At 34.2% G+C, this 22,671-nt stretch overlaps 1 protein-coding gene across 1 annotated transcript; it reads left to right on the top strand.

The window, feature by feature from the left end:
- The first annotated feature begins 1,046 nt into the window (after positions 1 to 1,046).
- On the top strand, positions 1,047 to 3,433 carry LOC120268445 (organic cation/carnitine transporter 4-like). The gene is made up of 3 exons (XM_039275851.1): positions 1,047 to 1,398; positions 2,290 to 2,620; positions 2,710 to 3,433. Exons 1-3 carry the CDS (start codon positions 1,047 to 1,049, stop codon positions 3,431 to 3,433), a joined length of 1,407 nt encoding a protein of 468 aa, XP_039131785.1.
- Positions 3,434 to 22,671: the final 19,238 nt, after the last annotated feature.

Genomic DNA, 22,671 nt, shown 5'->3' with positions numbered 1-22,671 from the left:
ACACTTGAAACAAAGAATATAATAGTTTGCTTTCACAGTTGCTAAACTAAGAAGTGAAACTAATGTATTATATATTTCTACATAATAAATAAACACAACAACATATTTCGCTTTACTCAATTGTCTTGAATTAATAAAATTTAAACATTATACGATGTTGACAAAAGTATAAAGAATTTTTTTAATATTAAAATTGAAATCTTATCTATTTGACGACAATCCTTTTAATACATCTAACTCATTGAAATTTTAAATTTTGGGGGAAAAAAATTCATTGATTTACATATTTGCATGTTGGGTGTAAGCTATGTGATTACTAAACTATATAATTCACATCATAATAATTACACAACTCAATAATTACAAAAAATTTGAGATACATGATGTGTTTGGTAATAACTTTATAATTATATTTAAATGTACTGTGACATGCATGTTTGGATGATCATAGTAATTATACACTATTTTTCACTAAAAATTTTATTTTATAAAACTATTTTTAAAATTTAATATAAAGAAAAAATTAGGCAACCCACTTACCTTATAACACTGCTGAAGAAAGAAAGAGTGTTACAATCTTTTATTCATAAAAACGGTTATTAAAAGTAAAATAATTAATACTGAGGTTTTATTAAATATTTATTTATTTTATTTTATTTTATAAAAATGATAGACACTGTCCAAAAAAATATCAAGTGAAAAACAATCAACAGTCAGTACTGCACATTCATTATTTTTATAATATTTCACTTTATTAAATAGTGTTTATTATTTAAATATTTATTAAAATCGATATTAAACTATATTAAACAAATAAAATAACGGGCTAAATGCCAGACCTCCGAAAAATAAATGTGAAAAATATTTTATACATTAACCAAGTAAATTATATTTTTGCCTTTGTAGTTTGTAAAACCAGAAACCTTTTAAAATAAAAATAAAAAAATCTCACGCTTTTCATCTGGTCTATAAAACCCTCCTCTCTACTCAAGCCACAAACAAATGGCTCCATAATCTCTCCAAAACTTCACAAAACTGAAAAAAAAATGGATAACCAGGTGCCTCCAAAGTCCAGTGAGTGCAATGAAAAGATTGGGGTGGATGAGATGGTCCAGCGTTACGCCGGAGAGTTCGGTCCATGGCAGCTCCGGCACTTCATGCTTACTAGTGTTGCATGGACTCTCGGTGCGTTCCAGGGAATGGCAGTAGTGTTTGCCGATCACCGGCCAAAGTGGAGGTGTATAAGCGGCGGTGCTTGCCCAGAGACTATGTGTGGGTTGCCGCATGATGCATGGGAGTGGGATGGTGGTCGAAGGACGTCAACAGTGGCAGAGTGGGATCTTGTTTGCAAGGACATGTATAAGGCTGGGATACCACAGTTTGCTTTCTTTGTCGGATGTTTGCTCGGTGGGTTTACACTTCATGCAATTTTCATTTGATTAATATTAATTAAAATTTAACATTTTGATATTAAAAATGATTTAAGAATACATGCAACAAAATAAATATATATTATATTAATTTAGATAATTAAATTTTATACAAGAGGTTTGTTTATGTTCAACTAAAAGATTGGTTACCTAAAAAATTGACCCAAATATGTATGAAGTATACTTTTGTAATCTAGTTACTGTCTAGGTGTTTTAAGTAAGTTATTTTTTATATATTTTTTTTGGTTGAAAATCTGAAATTAGTTCGATGATAAATACTAAAATTATTTTATAAACATGAGAAAGGTGAGAGAATAGTTTTGTAACCTTTGAAAATTATTAAAAGGAAAAGTTATATTCAACAAATTCAGATGTAGAACATTAGATATTTAACATTGTTTCTCTGTTTTATCTTCTTGGTATTATTTTAAGTTGAGGTTAAAAATATTTTTTTCAAAAGATATATAAAATTAAACATATACTAAATGTTACAGAGGTAATCTTTAATAAGGTGACTAAAATGGAAAATAAATGTAGTCCAAAAATAATAAGAAATAGTTGTGAAAATGATTTTGATTTTTTTTTTCTCACTTCCTAGATTTAAAAAAAATTAACAATCAAAACTAGAGATATTGGATTTAACCATTTTAAAAAATTATAATAACTTGTATAACTTAAATTTAAGAAAACATAAAACTTAGGTACTATTTTTTAAAGAGAATTATATTATATTTTAGGGTTTAAAATAAAAAAATAAAAAAAATTTCAAATTCATAAATTGTTTTAAGGAGGCCCTTTAATTATCAAATATTAACGTAATTGTCAAGATAACAAGAAAATCATATTACTCATTCAACAGGTAATGGGACATTTGGGCATCTTTCCGACTCATTCCTAGGGAGGAAAAGGGCATTGGCTTTAGCCTGTGCCATGGGAGCTACCTTTGGTTTCCTCACCTCTCGATCTCCATCCTTCTACTTTTACACATTATTTCGCTTCGTCACTGGAGTGAGCACCGGTGGTGCCGGAACCTCCGTCTTCGTTCTCACCACCGAACCTATCGGCCCGTCCAAACGCGCTACCATGGGCATATGCACTACTTCTTTGCCATTGGCACCATTCTCCTGTCCATCATCTCCTACTTCCACCATTCATGGCGTTCACTCTACATCATCACCTCAATCCCTTCCGTTCTCTTCCTCAAATTTTCATCATTCCTTTCATCTCTGAATCCCCAAGATGGTTTCTTGTTCGCCATAAGATAACCAACGCCATGAAGATCATGCAAGACATTGCAAAATCCAATGGGAAACAAATACCTGATGGAGTCTCACTATCATTTGGATTGTGGCACTGATCAAACTGTGGTATCTGGTTCAATCATTGATGTTATCCGTTCTCCGGTCACTCGCCTACGGTTTATACTTGCTGTATCCGTCAATTTCTTGTGTTACGTTGCGTACTACGGTCTATGTCTTAATGTGATGAATCTTAAGACTAATCTTTATCTTGGTGTGATACTTAATGGTGTTGCAGAGATGCTAGCTTATATGCTTACTGCTGTGGCTCTGAAGTGGGTTGGGAGGAGGCCATTGACAGTGGGGATGATGTTGTTTAGTGGTGTGGTTTGTGGGGTTGGGAGTTTGATGGGGGATGTGGGGGCGGTAAGGAAGCTGAGGATGATATGTGGTGTCATGGGTATATTTGCAATGACCTCAACATATAATTTGTTGTTTGTTTATGCATCAGAATTGTTTCCGACTGTTGTGAGGAACACGGCAGTTGGTTGCGTTTCGCAGGCCGGGCAGATAGGGGCCATGGTGGCAACATTTGTGGTGGTTATAGGGGGTAGATGGCCATTTATTGTGTTTGCAGTTTGTGGGGTGGTCGGAGGAGTATTAGCTTGGTTACTACCGGAGACTTTAAATCAACCTTTGTATGATACAATGGGTGGGTTGGAGAAGGGTGAGCTTCAAAAGAGTGAGGCAGTAAGGGATGGATGACTGTAATTTAGTAATTGCTAATTAATGTAATTATTACTATAGCATTTGTGATACTTGTCATATCTTAATGGAAATGTAAAGCTAAATCCCTCCAATATTCAATAAAAGTCATGCAAATAGCTTAGTAAATCAAAAAATAATACCAACAATTCTCTAGATGAAATGAAATATAGTTCACATGATCATAACCTTTTTTTAAATAAATAAATAAATCACTATTATATAAAAAGCAAAGACATGATTACACACATGATGATAATTTATCCCAACTCAATTTGACAACAAAAATATCAATAACGGCTAAATCAGCATGCCCAGCATTTACATACTAAGTTTACATTCTGTATTATTTATGGAAAAATAAAGAAAAGAATTACCTAAACTAAGAAACTCAATAAACTCCAAACTAATCATTCCATATTAAAAAACAAATTTGCCATACACTGATGTTTATTTATAGTAACAGTGAAATTCCATAGCTATGAATTTACTAGTTATACTAGTGAAGGTTTATAATTATAAAACAAATCATATTTTTACTTATCTATTTTCTTTATTTAGTATAACATATCTTATTCTAACAATTTATTGTAATTCATCATATGTCATTTTTTTAAAATTCAAATTTTTTCTTATAAATATATCATTTACAAACGACATAAGTTGTTTTGCTACTAGAATAGACTAACCTATTTATGATTTATTAACATAATTTTAATTTACTCATTTCTAAGGGTTAATGATAAACCTTACTTGAGCAAAAAAAAAATTATTTGGATAAAAAGCACTAGCTTTCACATTGCGCAACTTTAGTCTTTACTTCCTAAAAATAAAAAAAAAATTATAAAATAAAAAAAAATCACTGCACAAAACAAATTTTGAAAGCAATAAGACAATTTATTGAATAAATTACCCTCATATAAAGAAAGTGACTTGATGTTCTACAGTGACAAAGCAGTAAAAAAAAAAGAAGATGATTAAGATACCCTAATTAGAGTGAGAGGTTTGAGATGAATGAGAAAGATAAACATTGTGTTAGGGTTCTAATTTCTCACTTGGTCCTTGTATCACTACAATAATCTATTGGATCAGAAACAAAAATTTAGATACAGAATAATTCCCTTTCTAATTAGAAACATATTATAAACATATTTGAGTTTGGTTTCTAAATTTGAAACTAAACTAGTCCATTGCAATTTTAAAAATTGAATTCTAGTATGTTTATAATCTATTTATAAACTTTAGCAATGAATTTCATATTAGTTTCAAATTAGAAATGGATTCAAAGTCCATTTCAAAAATTAGAAACAAAATTTGAGCCCATTTCAAATCAATTTGTAATGTTCATACATTTGTAAAAAAAAAATATATATATATATCAAAAATTTGGAACAATTTTAAAAAAAAAATCATAATTAATTAGCTTAAATCTATACAAATTTTAAATTTTTTTAAAAATATATAATAGATTTTATGGGATTAAAGATTTTAGAAATATTGGATAAATATTTATAAAATTTTAAATATATTTTTTTAAAGAAATTTTTAACCTTAAAATAAATCTAAGTATTTATAAATTTTTTTCCTAATTATGTTTTTCAAGAAATGCTATTTTAAATATGTACATATGTAAATTATACAAATATACAAATGTTTTTTGGTATATTTTTTGATATAGAGAAATATATGAAATTTAGAAACGGATTTGAAATCCATAGTAGGTGTACTAGGGTAAATAGTCATGCCGTAAATTTCTTTAAAAAAATCACCTATCTGACTCAATATTGCTCCAAATCACTGTATGTCTGTTCCTTTTGCCTTTGAAGGGTTTATCTATACCTTGATTCATGAAAGGAACATATTAAGCACTAAAGAGACCAAAAGTGGATAAAAAGTACATGCAAAGTGCTCTATATTTGATATGAAAATATGTATAATTAAGTACTCATCACTTCCATTGTGGTTTATGAGGATGACAGCGTTTTCCATTCCAATGGAATATTTGGTTTGTGTTCAATGCTAAAAGATCTGAATAAAAGAATTCTTCACAATCACCTCTTCAATTAGAAAGTGGTACTCTATTTTTCTCAACCTTTGACTTAGGAGAGAAACAAAGTACCAATCTCCTATTATTAAAGGCTTAAGATAATTATCATAAACCTATAACTAAGTATGTGCTAAAAATTATCACAAGCCTTCATGAGGAGGAAGGGTTAAAGATTTACTGGGTATGAGCTGGGTATGAGATATCATATTGTTCGGGGACAATTTCCCCTTCACGTGTGGTTACCTGATGCTATGGAGGGACCTACTCCCATTTCGGCTCTTATTCATGCTGCTACTATGGTAGCAGCCGGAATTTTTCTTGTAGCACGACTTTGTCGTCACCCATTTTCATTCGTGTGTCGCCAAGGCATTCGAGGCATGATGACTTGACGTCATCCTTACCTTTCTATGGCTTATTACTAGCTGTCTATTCAGTATTCCAAACTCAATGATGTCAATTAAATACGGGTGTTGTGCTTGTTGCGGGACTTAACCCAACATGTTATAACATAAGCTGATGATAGTAGTCAGAAAAAGAGGGAGATTTCTCCATTTCTAGCTGGATTCTCTAGAACCACAAGTATCCTTAGAATGGGATTCCCACTTAGCATCTTTTGAGAAGAATTGCTCTTAGGAGAGAACAATACAATGAAAGTTGTAAGCTGTGTTCGAGGGAGAGTTTTCACTAAGCATGAACTCAAAGGCACAGAAACCTTCTAAGTCCAAATACCCTTTCCCACACTTAAAATCATACATTGTTCCTAATATACATAATAAAGAGCTTATGATAATAAGTAGAGGCAATAATAACCATGGAAGGGGGCAAAGAAGAGGACCGATACTTCCTTGGTTCACAAATGAAGAGTTGGAATGTTTGAGACTTGAACACAAGCATATATCGTTCTTATTTGGTCATGTTGCTCCATGTTGAAATTATTTCATCTTATACACTCCAATGTTTCCCTTGTTAAGCAATAATTATGGATTTAATAAAGCATGACAATATAAAAAAGATATATAATGAAATAAAGAAAAATAAAAGAAAGTATAAGGATAGCAGGAAGGATTCCTAGCTAATAAAAGATATATAATGAAACAACTTTCTCTGCCCTCAACCTTAACTCCACCACAAGTACCTCTATTTTTACTCCTAACCCAATACCCAAATGGCTCTCAGGAATCAGTGGTACATCTCACATGATGCCTGAGCAATAGCTAGTAGAGACTATTACACAGTATCAAGGTCCACTCAAGTGACATTTGGCAATGGCAACGCTCTTCTCATTTCCTCTATCTGGCAAATTAACACTCTCCACACACACTAGACTCCTCCATCTAAAATATATTTTAATTGTGCCTTACCTCAGTGCGAATCTTTTATTTATTGCCAAGTTTGTTAAAAACAACTCATGTCTCATTGAATTTCACCCATTTGGTTATGTTGTGAAGGGTTGTCACACCAGGATACAGCTTCCTGCAGGCATCATCCATAATAACCTCTACCCATAAATATTCCCTCCAGTTTATAGAACTATGTTGCTCTTGCTACTCGTGATTCCCCTCTCAACTTATGCCATCAATGGCTAGGCCATAATAACCTCTACTATCTATTAGTCTATCTACAAAATATATTGTAATGTATCCTTGTTCTTCATGTTTTTGAGTAAGAATCACTCATTGTCCCTTTTCTTTATCTACTCAAAATACTAATGCACCCTTGCAACCTATATATTGTGATATTTGGGTCTCTTCCCCCATCTCTCTCCTTTTTTTTTTGTTATAGATACTTCATAGTATTTATTGATGATTATAGTCACTCTAATTGGATCTTTCGCCTCACCCACAAATCTCAAGGTCATTTCTCACTTCTAACAATTCAAAATTACAGCCAAAAATCTCCTCTTTACCACAATTAATTTCTTTCATTGTGAATTTGTGATGGTACCTTAAAATTTATAAGAGGTCCCTTTGCCCATTACCCCATTGCTCATAATATTTCTTATAAAATCTCTTTCCCTCACACCCCTCGACGAAATGGGATTGTTGAGCCAAAAATTAGACACATCATTGAAACAAGTTAACAAATATCCCCCACTGGCGTCAATCGATGTTTGATGAATTTTAAGCTTTTCATTTCAATGAAACCTGGTCACTTGTTTCTTCTCCAACAAATGCTAATATTATCGGATGCAAATGGGTTTTTAGAATAAAACAAAAACTTGATGGAACCCTTGATAGCTACAAAGCTAGTTTTGTTGCTAAAAGCTACCCTCAATCTCCTACCATTCACTATACCAAAAGATTTATCCTTGTTGTTAAATCCAATACTATTAGCATTATCCTTACCATTACCATAACTCAAAATTAATTAATTCATCAACTTGATGTAAATAAACCCTTCCTTCATGACATTTTTTCTAAACCGGTCTTGATGTCATGAGCCCCTAGACTTTATTGACCTCCATCGTCCTAACTATATTTTTTATCTTCACAAAGCTCTTTATAGTCTCAAACAAGCACCTCATGCTTGGTTTCATCATCTTAGCTAAAAACATCAAGACCATAACTTTATTTCGTTTAGAGCAAATGTATTCTTCTTTATTCACTCTACACCAGCCTATACTACCTTTGCTTTAGTTTGTGGATGATATCCTTGTTGGGATCTTATCACTCTAACAAGGGAATTATCATGCAAAAAATATATGCCAAAACGCAGCGGATAATAAAAATTTTAACGGCAAGTAAACATGATAAACCCCCTAATGCATGCCAGAACCAAGATTAAATTCTAAATAAATAGATAATTAAAAAGTTATAACTTTCTTTTTTGATGATGATTCTGAACACGCCCTTGTTTTCCCGAAATCAAAAGGGACTGCAAATCGTGATTCGAATAGCAAGCACCAGAAATTCAAGAGAAAAGGGGCTGTAGACGCGGTGGCGGTGGGTTCCGGCGGTAGGATTTGACGAAGGAAGCTAAAGAAGAAGAGTGGATGGCGGCTAGGGTTTCTTAAGAGACAATCTCTCGATCACTCTATCTTTTTTCTCTCTCTTCTTTCGTTTTTCTCATATTAGGATTAGACCATCTATTTATATTGGAAACCCAAAACCCTAATTTACGGAAAACCATTCACTCCTAATCAAATTAGGAATCTCTTCTTAACTTGATTAATTAAACCAATTTAATTAACCAGATCGATTAGATTGGATCAACACTTAATAAGACCCAACCCGAATAAGATATTCGCTACACCTAATTTAGATTTTTCACCAAAACCCTAAATAGGTGGTCCAATAAGTGACAAATACTTAACATTGATCCCGGCATTCTTAATGTACGATCCTGTAGGTCCATTTAACATTGGCAATGAGCTTAAACAATTTTAACGCTCATAAATCATAATTATTGTCTAGCAAGATAATACGATTACCCAATATTAAATGAAGGTCAATTTCGAGATTTAATGGAACTTATCGCAACCTCATACAATCCTTTGCTACTGAATATCTTAATTACCATAAGGCATAGAGTGCGTCACCCTTATTTTAATGCTAATTAATTTCTTGATCTCTTAGTGAACTGACTAGGTCAAGTAAATGATAACTCTTATCATTTCCCTTGGGCGTGGCCACGCACTACTAAGTCTCACTAATCAAGTGGCTGGTGATATTCACTCTCTCTATAGAGAGGGATAATCCCTTCACTTCACTCATGTCTCTCAGCATGAACCGCGGCATGTCCAAACATACCCGTACTTACCACTCAGTTACGAGTGACGTTAGGTGTAACTTAAAACATGTAAGGATTCATCCGAGATCTATAGTGATTTCAGGTCGAAGGATAAAAGTACAAGAATTGCTTGAGAAAAACACCTATGACTTTACAACAATGTAGTGTTCTCAAGAGTGGATTGATCCAGGTATACTGTTCCTTAACATGTATCTATATCCTTTTATTGATATCATATAGCCTTTCACCCGTAAAACAAGACCATCTCACGAAAGACATACTAGTATTAATTTATTTTCATTAACATGAAAATAATCAACTAGGGATATTTAGAATATTGTTCTAGTTTATACTTCAAGGTTTTACTATCCAAATCACGCATTTGATAACTTGAGTAGAACCAATATTGAAGGATATTTTATCTTATTAACTATGCACAGAAATAATAATAGATAAAACGATGTCTCATAATAATTATCCAAATAATAAGAGTTCATACAATGTATTGGGGCTAGGGCTTACATTAACAATCTCCCACTAATACTAGCCCCAATCAGGCATAACTCTAAGACCAAAAGACCTAACATGATGGCCATGTTTTGGCGTAGCCAACTGCTAGGTCAAAGGATCAGCTACATTGTCTTCTCCAGCAATCTTGCAAACTTTCACATCTCCTTTATCGACGATCTCCCGAATAAAATGGAATCTCCTGAGTATGAGTTTGGACTTCTGGTGTGACCAGGGCTCCTTTGCCTATGCTATGGGCCATTGTTGTCACAAAAGAGGTTTACTAGATCTATGATGCTTGGGACAACTCCTAATCTAGTAAGGAACGTCTTAAGCCAAACTGCCTCCTTAGCAGCATCCGATGCAGCTATATACTCAGACTCTATGGTAGAATCAGCAATGGTGTCTTGTTTTGAGCTCTTCCAGCTTACAACACCTCCATTCAAGCAAAACACATAACCAGATTGCAATTTACTGTCGTCGACATTGGTTTGAAATGCAGTATCAGTGTAACCCGTTACAATGAGCTCATTCTCACCATCGTACACTAAGAAGTAATCTTTAGTCCTTCACAAGTACTTAAGAATACTCTTGACAACAGACCAATGGTGTTCTTCTGGATCCTGTTGGAGTCTGCTAGTTATGCTTAGTGCATGTGCGACATCTAGCCTAGTACATAGCATGACATACATGATAGATTCTATAGCAGACGCGTAAAGGATCTTACTCATGTGTTCCCTTTGTTCTTCAGTCTGAGGACAATCCCTTTTACTTAGAACAATTCCCTGAGATATGCGTAAAAATCCTTTCTTGGAGTTAGACACACTAAACCATTTCAGTATCGTATCTATGTATTTTTATTGACTTAGTCCCAAAAGCCGTTGTGATCTATCCCTATAGATCTTTATACCTAGTATAATCTCAGCTTCACCTTAGTCCTTCATTGAGAAACATTTCCCTAATCATTGCTTAACATTTAACAATATCGGGATGTCGTTTTCAATAAGCAAGATGTCATCGACATATAACACAAGGAAAACAACTACGCTCCCACTAACCTTCTTGTACACACAAGGCTCATCCTCAATTTTGAGAAAGCTAAAACCTCTGATTGACTCATCAAAATGGAGGTCCCAACTTGAGAATGCTTGCTTGAGTCCATAAATGAACCTCAATAGCTTGCACACCTTGTCAGGGTTATTCTGATCGACAAAACCCTCAGGTTGTGTCATGTACACATCCTCAAGGAGGTTTCTATTAAGGAAAGCCGTTTTGACATCCATTTTCCATATCTCATAGTCATAATATGCTACTATGGCAAGAAGAATCCTAATGGATTTGAGCATGACTACTGGTGAAAAGGTTTCGTCATAGTTAATACCATGAGTCTGTCTAAAACCTTTAGTACTAGTCTACCTTTGAAGGTGTTATCAACCTTACATTTGAAAATCAATTTGCACTCAATGATCTTAGCACCTTCCGGCGGATCAACCAAAGTCCATACTTGGTTATCATACATCGATTGCATTTCGGATTTCATAGCTCCAAGCCATTTATCCGAATTAGAACTCTCAATTACCTCTTAATAGGTGATGGGATCATCCTGATCCAATAGCTCTAAGCTTTGATTGTCAATAATGAGAAAACCATATTTCTCAGGCTTGTGACAAATCCTACCAGATCTTCTTGGTTCTTGTGTAATAGGTTTGGGTTCCACAACTTTTTGTGAATCCGTTTTCATTTCCAAACTATCCTCTACAGGAATTTGTGGTACTTGAACCTCCTCAAGTTGTAATCCACTCCCACTGTTCTTCTTAAGAAGAAACTCCTTCTCCAAGAAAATAGCCTTCCAAGTAACAAACACTTTGTTCTCGTTAGGGTTGTAGAAATAATATCCATTAGTTTCCTTGAGATACCCCACAAATAGGCATTTATTGATCTTGGATGCAAGCTTGTCCGATGTTAACCTTTTAACATGTGACTCGCAACCCCAAATTTGTAGAAAAGTCATATTGGGCTTTCGCCCAGTCCATATCTCATATGGTGTCTTTTCAACTACCGTAGTTGGAGTTCTATTTAGTAGGAATGCAGCAGTCTTAAGGGCATATCCCTAAATGGATATTGGAAAACCAGCTTGAATCATCATTGATCAAACCATATCCAATAAAGTCTGATTCCTTATTTATGATACACCATTCCACTGAGGTGTTCCAGGAGGAGTGAGTTGTGAAACTATTCCACACTCTCTCAAATAATGATCAAACTCCTGGCTTAAGTATTCACCACCTCGATCTGATCTAATGGCTTTAATCCTTTTGCCAAGTTGGTTTTGTACTTCATTCTTAAACTCCTTGAATTTTGCAAAAGTCTCAGACTTGTGCTTAATAAGATAGATATAGCCATATCTACTGAAGTCATCTATGAAACTAATGAAGTACTCAAAACCACCTCTAGCATGTGTGCTTAATGGTCCACATACATCAGAATTTATTAGTCCCAATAAATCACCTGCCCTTTCACATTGTTTATTAAAGGGTTCTTTTAGTCATTTTGCCATGGAGACAAGATTTGTATATATCACATGATTCAAAATCAAATGGGCCAAGAACTCCATCCCTATGAAGTCTTGAGATGCGTTTCTTGTTTACGTGACCCAAACGACAATGCCAGAAGTATGAAGGATTCGACTCGTTCAACTTAACCCTTTTTAGTATCTATGTCATAGATGCACTTGTGGTTTTTAAAGTCTAGAACGTAAAGCCCACTACTAAGCATAGCATTGCCATACAGAATGTCCTCACAAAAAAATGGAAATAACATTATTATTCATAATGAAGTTATAACCATCATTATCCAGATAAGAAAATTAAATAATGTTCCTTTTTATAGAGGCCACATAATAACAATTTATTAAATTCAAAATAAGTGTAGAAGGCAAAGTTAATGGATATTCTCCTATCTTTATTGTAACAACCCTTGCTCCATTCCCTACTCTTAGGTCAACTTCACCTTTAGTCGAACGTCTCCTATTTCTGAGTCCCTACATATTTGAACAAATGTGAGAACCACATCTGGTATCCAATACCCATGATATAGAAATAGAGATTATCTTCTATCATATAGATACCTGAAGTAGAGGGCTTGCCTCCCTTCTTTAACTCTTCCAAGTAGAGTGGATAGTTTCTCTTCCAATGACCAGCTTCATGACAGTGAAAACACATACCCTCCTTTTGAGGTTTTGGCTTGGGTTTCTTAGCCTCCTTGCCTTTGGAATAAGGTCCAACCTTCTCGTTTGGCTTGGACTTGGCTTTACCCTTCCACTTTCCTCCCTTTCCCTTGTCCTTTAATACTAAAAGCACAAGGATGGATTTCTTGATACTCTGCTCAGCATTTTTAAGCATCCCATGCAGCTTGGTAAGTGTCTTATCCATACCATGCATGTTATAGTTCATGACAAACTAATCATAACTATTTGGCAAGGACCCTAAGATAAGGTCCACCGCAAGTTCCTTTTTGATCAGCGCATCAAGTTTCTTGAGCATATCAATATACCCTCTTCATCTTGAGCTCACGGGCACTTACGAAAGTACCCTGAGCCATCCTACAGGAGGTCAACACTTTTGTGGTCATGAACCTTTCATGTCTGGTTTGTTCTTGGAACATTTCCTTAATATGCACCATAATATCATAAGCCTCCATATCCACGAAATTGCTTTTGCAAGTCATGGACTTATGGTGGCCAGCATGAGGCCGGTAACATCATTAGAGTCATTCTTTGACTTGTCGAATGCCTCTTTAATAGCAAACATAACGTTCCTTGCTGGTGCTTCAGGCAAAGGTTTCTCAATGGATTCCAATTTCTGTTCTTGCCTAAGAACAATTCTCAAGTTTAGAGACCAATCAAGGAAATTAGTTCCATTGAGCTTGTCTTTCTCAAGGACAAATTGCAATGAAAAAATTTGTGGACTTACATTATGGGTTGTCATTATGGTCTACATAGAATTAAAAGCAAGATTCAGTTAAGAAGTCTTTAAAATTTTTTTCCCACAATTACGAATTAATATCCCAATGTAAATAATTTGTTGTTAGTGATTTATTGAGGGCCAAGATCCATATTTCACTTCATTTTGGTCAAGCTAAGCTTGTACACCCAAGACTAGGTTATTTAGGTTGGAACTCTTTGCAATCACATCACATGTGATTCTTGGATATAATGGGGTTAACATTTAGTGTTAAAGCACACCCCAATCTTTTCAATGCCTAGTGATAGGACCGTCCCACTACCCATGTTAAGTCAAACCTTTACTTGAGTGTTGGCCATAACCATTATCCCAACACTTGCCTCATAAAGATAATCTAACGTGCTCAGCTTTGGCATGACCTGCGTTTTGATGATCGATGCCTTGAAAAGTTTTGAGTAAGGGAAGGCATTTTCATGACTTACTATTAGTTGGGATTAATTACAGCTTACATGGCAATAGCGGAATTCCATTCATCCAAAACATATGTAAGGAATAAATAAAAAAAAGAAATAAATGTGACATTCATGGGCCAAAAAAATCCTAAACCTAGAGACTATCTCTGGCAAGTTCCTCTTCTGGTTGTGCAACGAAGAGCTCTCCCACCAACCTTTGTGCCTCCGTCTTCATCAAGTCGTCTTGTCTTTAATTTTTATACAATATAAAATAAAAAACTAAACTAAAAATGACAAGCAGGCCGTACATTAAAATATAACGACTCATAGGCCTTATAAAAATAAAATGACACACGCATTGTTTAAACAGCTAAGGCCCATGAATGCACCAACCAACATTCATCACATGCATATTAAATAAACCAAGCAAGAAAGACATGGAATCTGAATTTTAATTAACTTTTAATGTAAGCCATACAGGAATTGTGTGTTTAGGTTTTAAAAACTAACCCAGTGACGGGCTTGGCTATTAACCAAAATGATCAAACCCTTTGATCTATTTCATTAAATGAAATGTTCTTAAAAACCCTAAAACTCACTATTACTTGATTTGTGCTATCAACCAAACTAATCAATTCCTTACAAAGAATTTTCAATGTTTAAGACATAACAATTATACCAAACAATTATACCAAAAGCAATAAAACAATCATACCAAAAGAGTACATATATATATATATATATATGGCACATACCAAAATAAGCCTAACAAAACAATTTTAAAAACTTATAAATGGACGTATGGCCTAAAATATATATACCAATAACATATTTTAAAATCCTAATCAAATCAAGATTTTCAAATAGGAAATAAAATCTTTCTAAAAATAAGCATGATCAATTATTTCCTAACAATATTAGGAAATATTAACTAGTTAATCGGATTAAGAAAAGTAACATAATGCAGATCTATCATCCTATTCTATTAGCATGCAATGTCAATCAAAATAACATTATGAATAGGTCTAACATCTAATCCTAAAGGCATGCAATCCCTGTCTCTGATACCACTATTGGGATCTTATCACTCTAACAAGGGAATTATCATGCAAAAATATACGCCAAAACGCAGCAGATAACAAAGTTTTTAATGGCAAAATAAACATGATAAAATCCTAACACATTCCAGAACTAGGATTAAATTCTAAATAAATAGATAATTAAAAGTTATACCTTTCTTTTTTTATGACAATTCTGAACACACCCTTGCTTCCCCAAAATCAAAAGGAACTATGAATCGAGACTCCCCTCTACTATCACGTACACACGAATGCCTCTAGGGAATCAAGCAGGTATGCTAGTACCTCAAGAAACAACACTTGTTTCTTGGTTCGAATAACAAGCACCCGAGATTCAAGAGAAAAGGGGCTGTTGGTGAGGCGATGGCGGGTTTCGGCGGCGGAATCCGATGGCAGCGGCAAAGAGAGAAGAGTGGGTGGCGGCTAGGGTTTCTTAAGAGACAATCTCTCAATCACTTTATCTTTTTTTCTCTCTCTTCTTTCTTTCTTCTCATATTAGGATTAGACCATCTATTTATATTGAAAACCCAAAACTCTAATTTATGAAAAAACCCATCACTCCTAATCAAATTAGGAATCTCTTCTTTGCTTGATTAATTAAACCATTTTAATTAACCAAATCGATTAGATTAGATCAACACTTAATAAGACCCAACCAAAATAAGCTATTCGCTCCACCTAATTTAGGTTTTTCACCAAAACCTTCAATAGGTGATCCAATAAGTAACAAATACTTAACCTTGATCCGGCATTCTTAGTATATGATCCTATAGATACATTTAACATTGGCAATGAGCTTAAACAATTTTAACAGCTCATAAATCATAGTTATTATCTAGCAAAGATAATACAATTACCAAATATTTAATGAAGGTCAATTTCGAGAATTAACGGAACATATCGCAACCTCATACAATGTTTTACCACTGAATATCTTAATTAGCATAAGGCATGGAGTGAGTTACCCTTATTTTAATGCTAATTAATTTTTTGATCTCTTAGTGAACTGACTAGGTCAAGTAAATGATAACTTTTATCATTTCCCTTGGGCGTGGCCACGCATTACTTAGTCTCACTAATCAAGTGGCCGGTGATATTCACTCTCTCTACAGAGAGGACAATCCCTTCACTTCACTTATGTCTTTCAGCATGAACCGTGACATGCCCAAACATACCCTTACTTGCCACTCAGTTACGAATGATGTTAGGCATAAGTTAAAGCATGTAAGGATTCATCCGAGATTCATAGTGATTTCAGGTTGAAGGATTCAAGTACAAGAATTGCTTGAGAAAAACACTTATGACTTTACAACCATATAGTGTTCTCAAGAGTAGAACAATCCAGGTACACTATTCCTTAACATGTATCTATGTCCTTTGATTGATATCCCATATCCTATGACCCATAAAACAAGGCCATCTCATGAAAGACATACTAGTCTTAATTTATTTTCATTCCCATGAAAATAATCGACTAGGGACATTTAAAATATTGTTCTAGTTTATGCTTCAAGGTTTTTACTACCTAAATCACACATTTGATAACTTGAGCAAAACCAATATTCAAGGATATTTTATCTTATTAACTATGCACAAAAATAATAATAGATAAAATGATGCCTCATAACAATTATCCAAATAATAAGAGTTCATACAATATATTAGGGCTAGGGTCTTACACTAACAATCCTGCTGATGGGTTTCTTACTAACATTTGTCACTACTCTTATACATGACCTTCAAACCGCATTCACCATCAAAATCCTTTGCCACATTTACTATTTACTGGGTATTGAGACACAATAAACACCAAATAGCTTTCTCCTTAAACAAACCAAGTACACCAAAGATCTCCTCTACTGCATTCAACTTTTACAACTCCAGATGTTTTCTACACTAATCACTCCTACATTACCTTTATCAGAAAATCATGGCACTCCATTTTCTGACCAATCCAAGTGCCACAGTACTGTAGGTGCACTCCAATACCTTTTGCCTCATCCATCCTATATCTATTCTTTTTTATAAATAAAGTATCTCAATTTCATTACTACTTTATCGAAATTCATTAGGCCCTGGTCAGACGGATTCTATGTTATTTGTACTTTAGACAACTTTATAGGATTTACCTCACGAAAAGTCACCTCCTCACCTTTCTCACCCTAAATGACTACTTTGATGCTGAGTGGGGTAGTTGTCCTATGACCTACACTTGACTTTTGGTTACTGCACACTTTTGGGTCAAAATATCATTTTCTGGATTGCCGAAAAGCAATCTACAAATCTACAATTGCTCGATTCAATAGTGAGGCTAAGTATAGAAGCATTGCACATGGTGCTGTAGAATTTTGTTAGATTCAATCATTACTCAATGAAATTAGTCTCTCCCATCTCACTCCTATTCTCTGGTCAGAAAATCTTCATACCACCTTTCTTGCCACAAACCTTGTTTCATATTTACTAATTACATACATAGAGATTAACATCCACTTTGCTTATGATCTTATTGCCAAGAAGAATCTAATAATTCCATACATCCTTCCCTCATCTTTAAATTCTTGATGTTCTCACAAAGATATTATCTAGCGTAACCTTTTGTTGACTTTGAGGCAAGCTCACGATTACTCACTCATAAGCGTAAGGGGTGATGTAATTACATGGTATCCTATGACATAATTTGAGGGTCAATCATTTATTAAATTGATGTCTATTACATATCTTTAGTAATTGTAAATGTTCTCATATAAATTACTTTCGTATTATAGATGCTAAACCCTTAAATAAATAGAGCATATATATGTATAATATATATATATATATATATATGAAATTGTATTATATTGTTCACAACAGACAATGAAAAACAACCCTTTATTTTAACTTTATCTGTTTTTTTTTTTTTAATGAGCTTCAAGACAGTGAGGTTGCCATGGATAACTACTAAATCCCTAGAATACTCAGTCAAAAGGTCATGCTAATATATAAATGAAATTGTATTATATTGTTCACAACAGACAATGAAAAACATCCCTTTATTTTTTACTTTAACTTCTTTTTCATTGAGCTTCAAGATAGTGAGGTTGCCATGGATAACTACTAAATCTCTATAATACTCAGTCAAAAGATCATGCTAATAATTAAGTTAATGAAAAAGTAAAACTAATAAATCCTCTTTAGTCTATATTTTATTTAACACAACATGTAGTCTACAAGAACATAACTTAGTCCAACTTAACTAAACAACAAAGAAATAAAAAAAATGCTAAAGTCATTGTGCTAAACTTTGCATAATAAGTTCATCCTCTTAATAGTCTAAGAAAAGGACAAAAAGAGTATTAGCTAAGCCAAGAAACTCGATAAACACCAAACTAATCATTCTTAAAACTCAATCAATACAAAATGAGTTATTCTAACCTATATTAATTTCATATATCATAAGCTTGCTAGGATCAACTAGTTTTTTCCCCATAAGTGCTCATGCCTATGTTAAGCACTTTAGAACCAACATACTTTTTTTAGGTTGAATATATGTATTTGCATGTTATAAAATTGTGCACTTAGCTTATCTTCTAGTGTGAATTCAATTATTTTAGAACTTCGTTGGTTTTTTATTGTGAATGAGTAGGAAAATTTGTACTTGGCACAACATGGATAAAAGTTGGAGCGAATCGGGATGAATCAAGCATAATGTGCTCTTCCAATAAAAAGCAAGTGTGGGAGTTTGACTTTTTCTTTACTTCGCTTATGTTTTGTCTCTTGAGTTTAACTTGCGTGCTTAAGTTCTTTGAATGTCCTATTATGTTAAAAATTTATTTAAGGTATTTAAGGAGGTTGAAAAGGTGGGAGAAAACCCTCAAGAAGGGGTAAATGCAAGGCTCGAACCTTGTGAACAATAGGTGCTAAATGGGAGGGTTCACGGATGTGGTAGTTTGATCAATTTCATATTTATTTTTCTTATGTTTTAATGTGTTTTATTGATTAATTTTCATTTAGGAGTGTGCCTTAGAGTGTCCCGAGTCATTAGAATAAAAAATGAGGTCAATCGGACACCAAATGAGCCGTTTAGAGCCATTTTAGTGCAAGGTGTTTGTGGTGTACAGTATCAATACGGGCTGGATAGAGCTCGGGATAAAAATCCAAAAACTTTGAGCTAACTCTTACGGGCTGAAAGGAGGCCGTATGGAGGCATATTTTTAGGGTTTAAAGCTATTTTAAGCCATTTTTACTTCATTCCTTCTACACACTTTCACAAACCCTTTCTCCTCCAATTTTCTCCTCCTCTACAACCTTCATCCCCTCTTCTCTAACCTATCATTCTTGCCTTGAATCAAGAAGAAAACTCAAAGATTTCTCCTTCATCTCTTGAGAATGAGCTTTCCTTAGGGTTTTTGAGAAATTTTGAGGTAAGGAAGTACTTCATTTGATCTTCTCCTCCTCTCTTTCCCTTTTGTTAGATTTCTTTGATATTATGGGTGGAGAATGATGGGTTTTGTTTGGATTTAGAGAATAGAAGAACTATGGAGTTGTAAAATCTTGAATCCATTGAAATTCGAGAAAGATCTTTCATGTTCTAAATTAGTGTTACTGTAGCACCGAACCAAGTTTGGTTTCTTTTGCTTTTCTTGTTAGTTTTGAGGGTTGTGAGAGTATCATTTTTGTTAGATATTCTTGCTAGAGTGCTTAGAAAACCCTAGAAGCACTTATTTTTCCAATTTGAGCATTGTTCTTCATTTTAATTAATTAAGTGATTGATAAAGTTTCATTGCTTGTTTTGGTTGTTTAAATGCTTCTAGGAGGTGAGACTTCAACCAAGGGGAAAGAGCCGGTGGAGAAGTAACACCGGGGTGTCTTAGCTCGCCAAGTTTGTTAGTGGAATTTTATTAAATCATGGACTATATATCATGCATATATATATATATATATATATATATTGGCCTTTGAATGACAAGCTTTCTATCTATAAAACTCTTGAGATGTTATTCATTGGATTTGGAAATGAGGATTTATGATTTGATTTCCTTCATGGTTTTTACTAAAGATCATATATATATATATATATATATGTTGTTATGATTTGAAAACTATATGTTTTAGAAGATATGTTTGAATTATGTATCCTATAAAAGATTGATGTTCTTCCTATGATGACCAAGAGCTTTGGGTAAAACAAATTGAATCTTACCGTGATGATGGCATAATTGATTTGAGGTATATATATGTGTTTTAAATGAATATTCTTGTGTGATGTTCTTAATAAAAATGTTTTTTTGCATGGTTATGAACAAGTTGTTGACTTTCGGAGTGAGATTGGCATTTGTGAAATACTTGTGATCTCTTGATGAGATTTATGCTTCCCTATTAATGAATATATTTAGCATACGGGCCAGATTGCTATTTATTGCTTTCATTCATGATTTGTGAACATAGTCCTGAATAAGGACCCTTTTCATGGTGTGATGAATAATTGGATTTTATTATGCAAACACCCGTGGGGTCTTGAACATATCCATGGAAATGGTGGGCTACGGTCTTCATGTTCTTGACGGGGTGGTTTTGATGGTGACAGGGGGAAACCCCAGTACTTACTACAGTAAGAGTGTGGATGGTTTCCATGGGCCGACCTGTATAGAGGTGGCGTGGAATACTGTCAAACCGGTTAAGTCATTTCAGGTGGGAGCGTAGAGCCCTGACTTGGATATAGTTGGGTTGTTCGGAGTGACCACACGAACTTCCCAGCGGCCAATGCCAAAATACGCGCATCTTGGTGGCTCCTGACCTAACCGCGGCCACGGTTAGCAAAGGAGGTTTTTGAGGCTATTTAAGATATATATTTGATTGTTTTAACTGAAGATTTATATGCTTCTGGATTATGAGCTACTAAACAAAAGAATGGAATTGGATTTCTTACTTGTATGGATTTCATGATGATTTAAAGAGTTTTATCAAGCATTTCATTGTTGTAAATTTTATTTCTTACTTTATACTTGACATTCAAAGTATATTGAATATTTGGAGGATTTGAAATATATTTTTGACATTTTACTTTAATATATATTATGTATGAGATATAGCTCCATGTTTAGCCACTCACTGAGTAACCTAGTTACTCATTCCCTCTTCTTTTCCCTCCCAGGTGATAGCACAGCAGCGGGATAGAAGCGTGAAGTTCTTGGCAGAGTAGTTTGTATTATTTAAGATATGTATGATATTTAAGCATTTTAGCATGTATTAGCAGGATCCACTAGTATGTTATAACTCCATATTTTGTTATACTTTCCTTGGACATTCGTATATATGTGAATTTGGATTATATAATGTATGACAGTCATACTCAGTGTTCGGGGGATGGTGTCCTTATGTTATAACCTTCTATGTTATGATTATCTATGTATCAGATCTTGTATTATAGTGATGAGTATATGAAGGAATGGTTGTGCCTATCAGGTTGTTAAAATGTTTATTGCTATTATGGTGGTTTTGTACAGGAAACAAGTTAGCCTTACGGCAATCAAGGGTCGAGGCAGTGTTGGACCTCCCTTGGGTTGTCATGGTGGTATGTCACATGTGGGACCCACTGAATGGGACGTGACAGCAAGGCCAGAGCACGAGCATGCTTAAGATGTGCAATAAATTTTAATGAAAGGGCTGTCCTGAATTTGCACTAGAGCTGAGCCCAACCAAAGACGGGAATTCATAGAGAGCGTTCTAATTCCTTAAACTTGAAATCATGATGATTCGAATCCTAAGTACCTAGGGCAAAAAGCACAACCTAAGCACATCCCAAGCATGAGTGCCCAATATCTGTTTTCCTAAAGTATAAAACCTGATAGTTAGGATTTTTTGGTGGGGGATTTTTGCCAAGTTTGGAGAAGAGGTTTGGGTTTGAAGTGGAGATTGAAGGAAGCCAATCCAGGGCCAGTTAATGCAGCTACATATTCACTTTAAGTGCAAGATTGAAGATGAAGTCAATGGTCATTGCGTGGAAGTCCATCATCCACAAGTGAGAGAAGTATTCAGGGAGTTTTTCATATGTTTTCAATCATGTCTTGACCTATGGATTTTGTTATGCATTTTTATAATATGAGACACTAAACTTCTATTGGTGTATTGGTTTGATGAACTTGTAATTTTATTATTGCTTATCTAAATATTGAGTAATTGATGTGTTTCTTGAGAATCTTTAATGTATGCTTGATGCTTGTATGTGTTTCTTGACAATCTTCTATTAGTAGATAATTGAATTTTATGATTAGGGTACACTATATTACTTGCACGACCCGTACACTGGAAGAGAAGTATGCATAGTTAGGAGCATATCATTTTTTAAGATACATGTTGATAAGCCACAACCTTCAACTACTATTGTGAGAGGGTTAGAACCAACATACATGTTTTTTTTTTTCTTTTTTATCGACAAGACACAACCTCAGCTACTATTGTAAGAGGGAGTTAAACCCTTAAT

This window comes from Dioscorea cayenensis, chromosome 9 (genome assembly GCF_009730915.1).
Source record: "Dioscorea cayenensis subsp. rotundata cultivar TDr96_F1 chromosome 9, TDr96_F1_v2_PseudoChromosome.rev07_lg8_w22 25.fasta, whole genome shotgun sequence".
Taxonomy (NCBI): Eukaryota; Viridiplantae; Streptophyta; class Magnoliopsida; order Dioscoreales; family Dioscoreaceae; genus Dioscorea; species Dioscorea cayenensis.
The sequence above is the reverse complement of the archived record's forward strand: the minus strand, read 5'-3'. Positions and strand labels throughout refer to the sequence as shown.

Coding starts and splice junctions, on each gene's coding strand:
- LOC120268445 (XM_039275851.1), top strand. CDS start 1,047: ATGGATAACCAGGTGCCTCCAAAGTCCAGTGAGTGCAATGAAAAGATT. Junction 1,399..2,289: donor GTTTGCTTTCTTTGTCGGAT/GTTTGCTCGGTG, acceptor CTCATTCAACAG/GTAATGGGACATTTGGGCAT. Junction 2,621..2,709: donor TCATCACCTCAATCCCTTCC/GTTCTCTTCCTC, acceptor AACGCCATGAAG/ATCATGCAAGACATTGCAAA.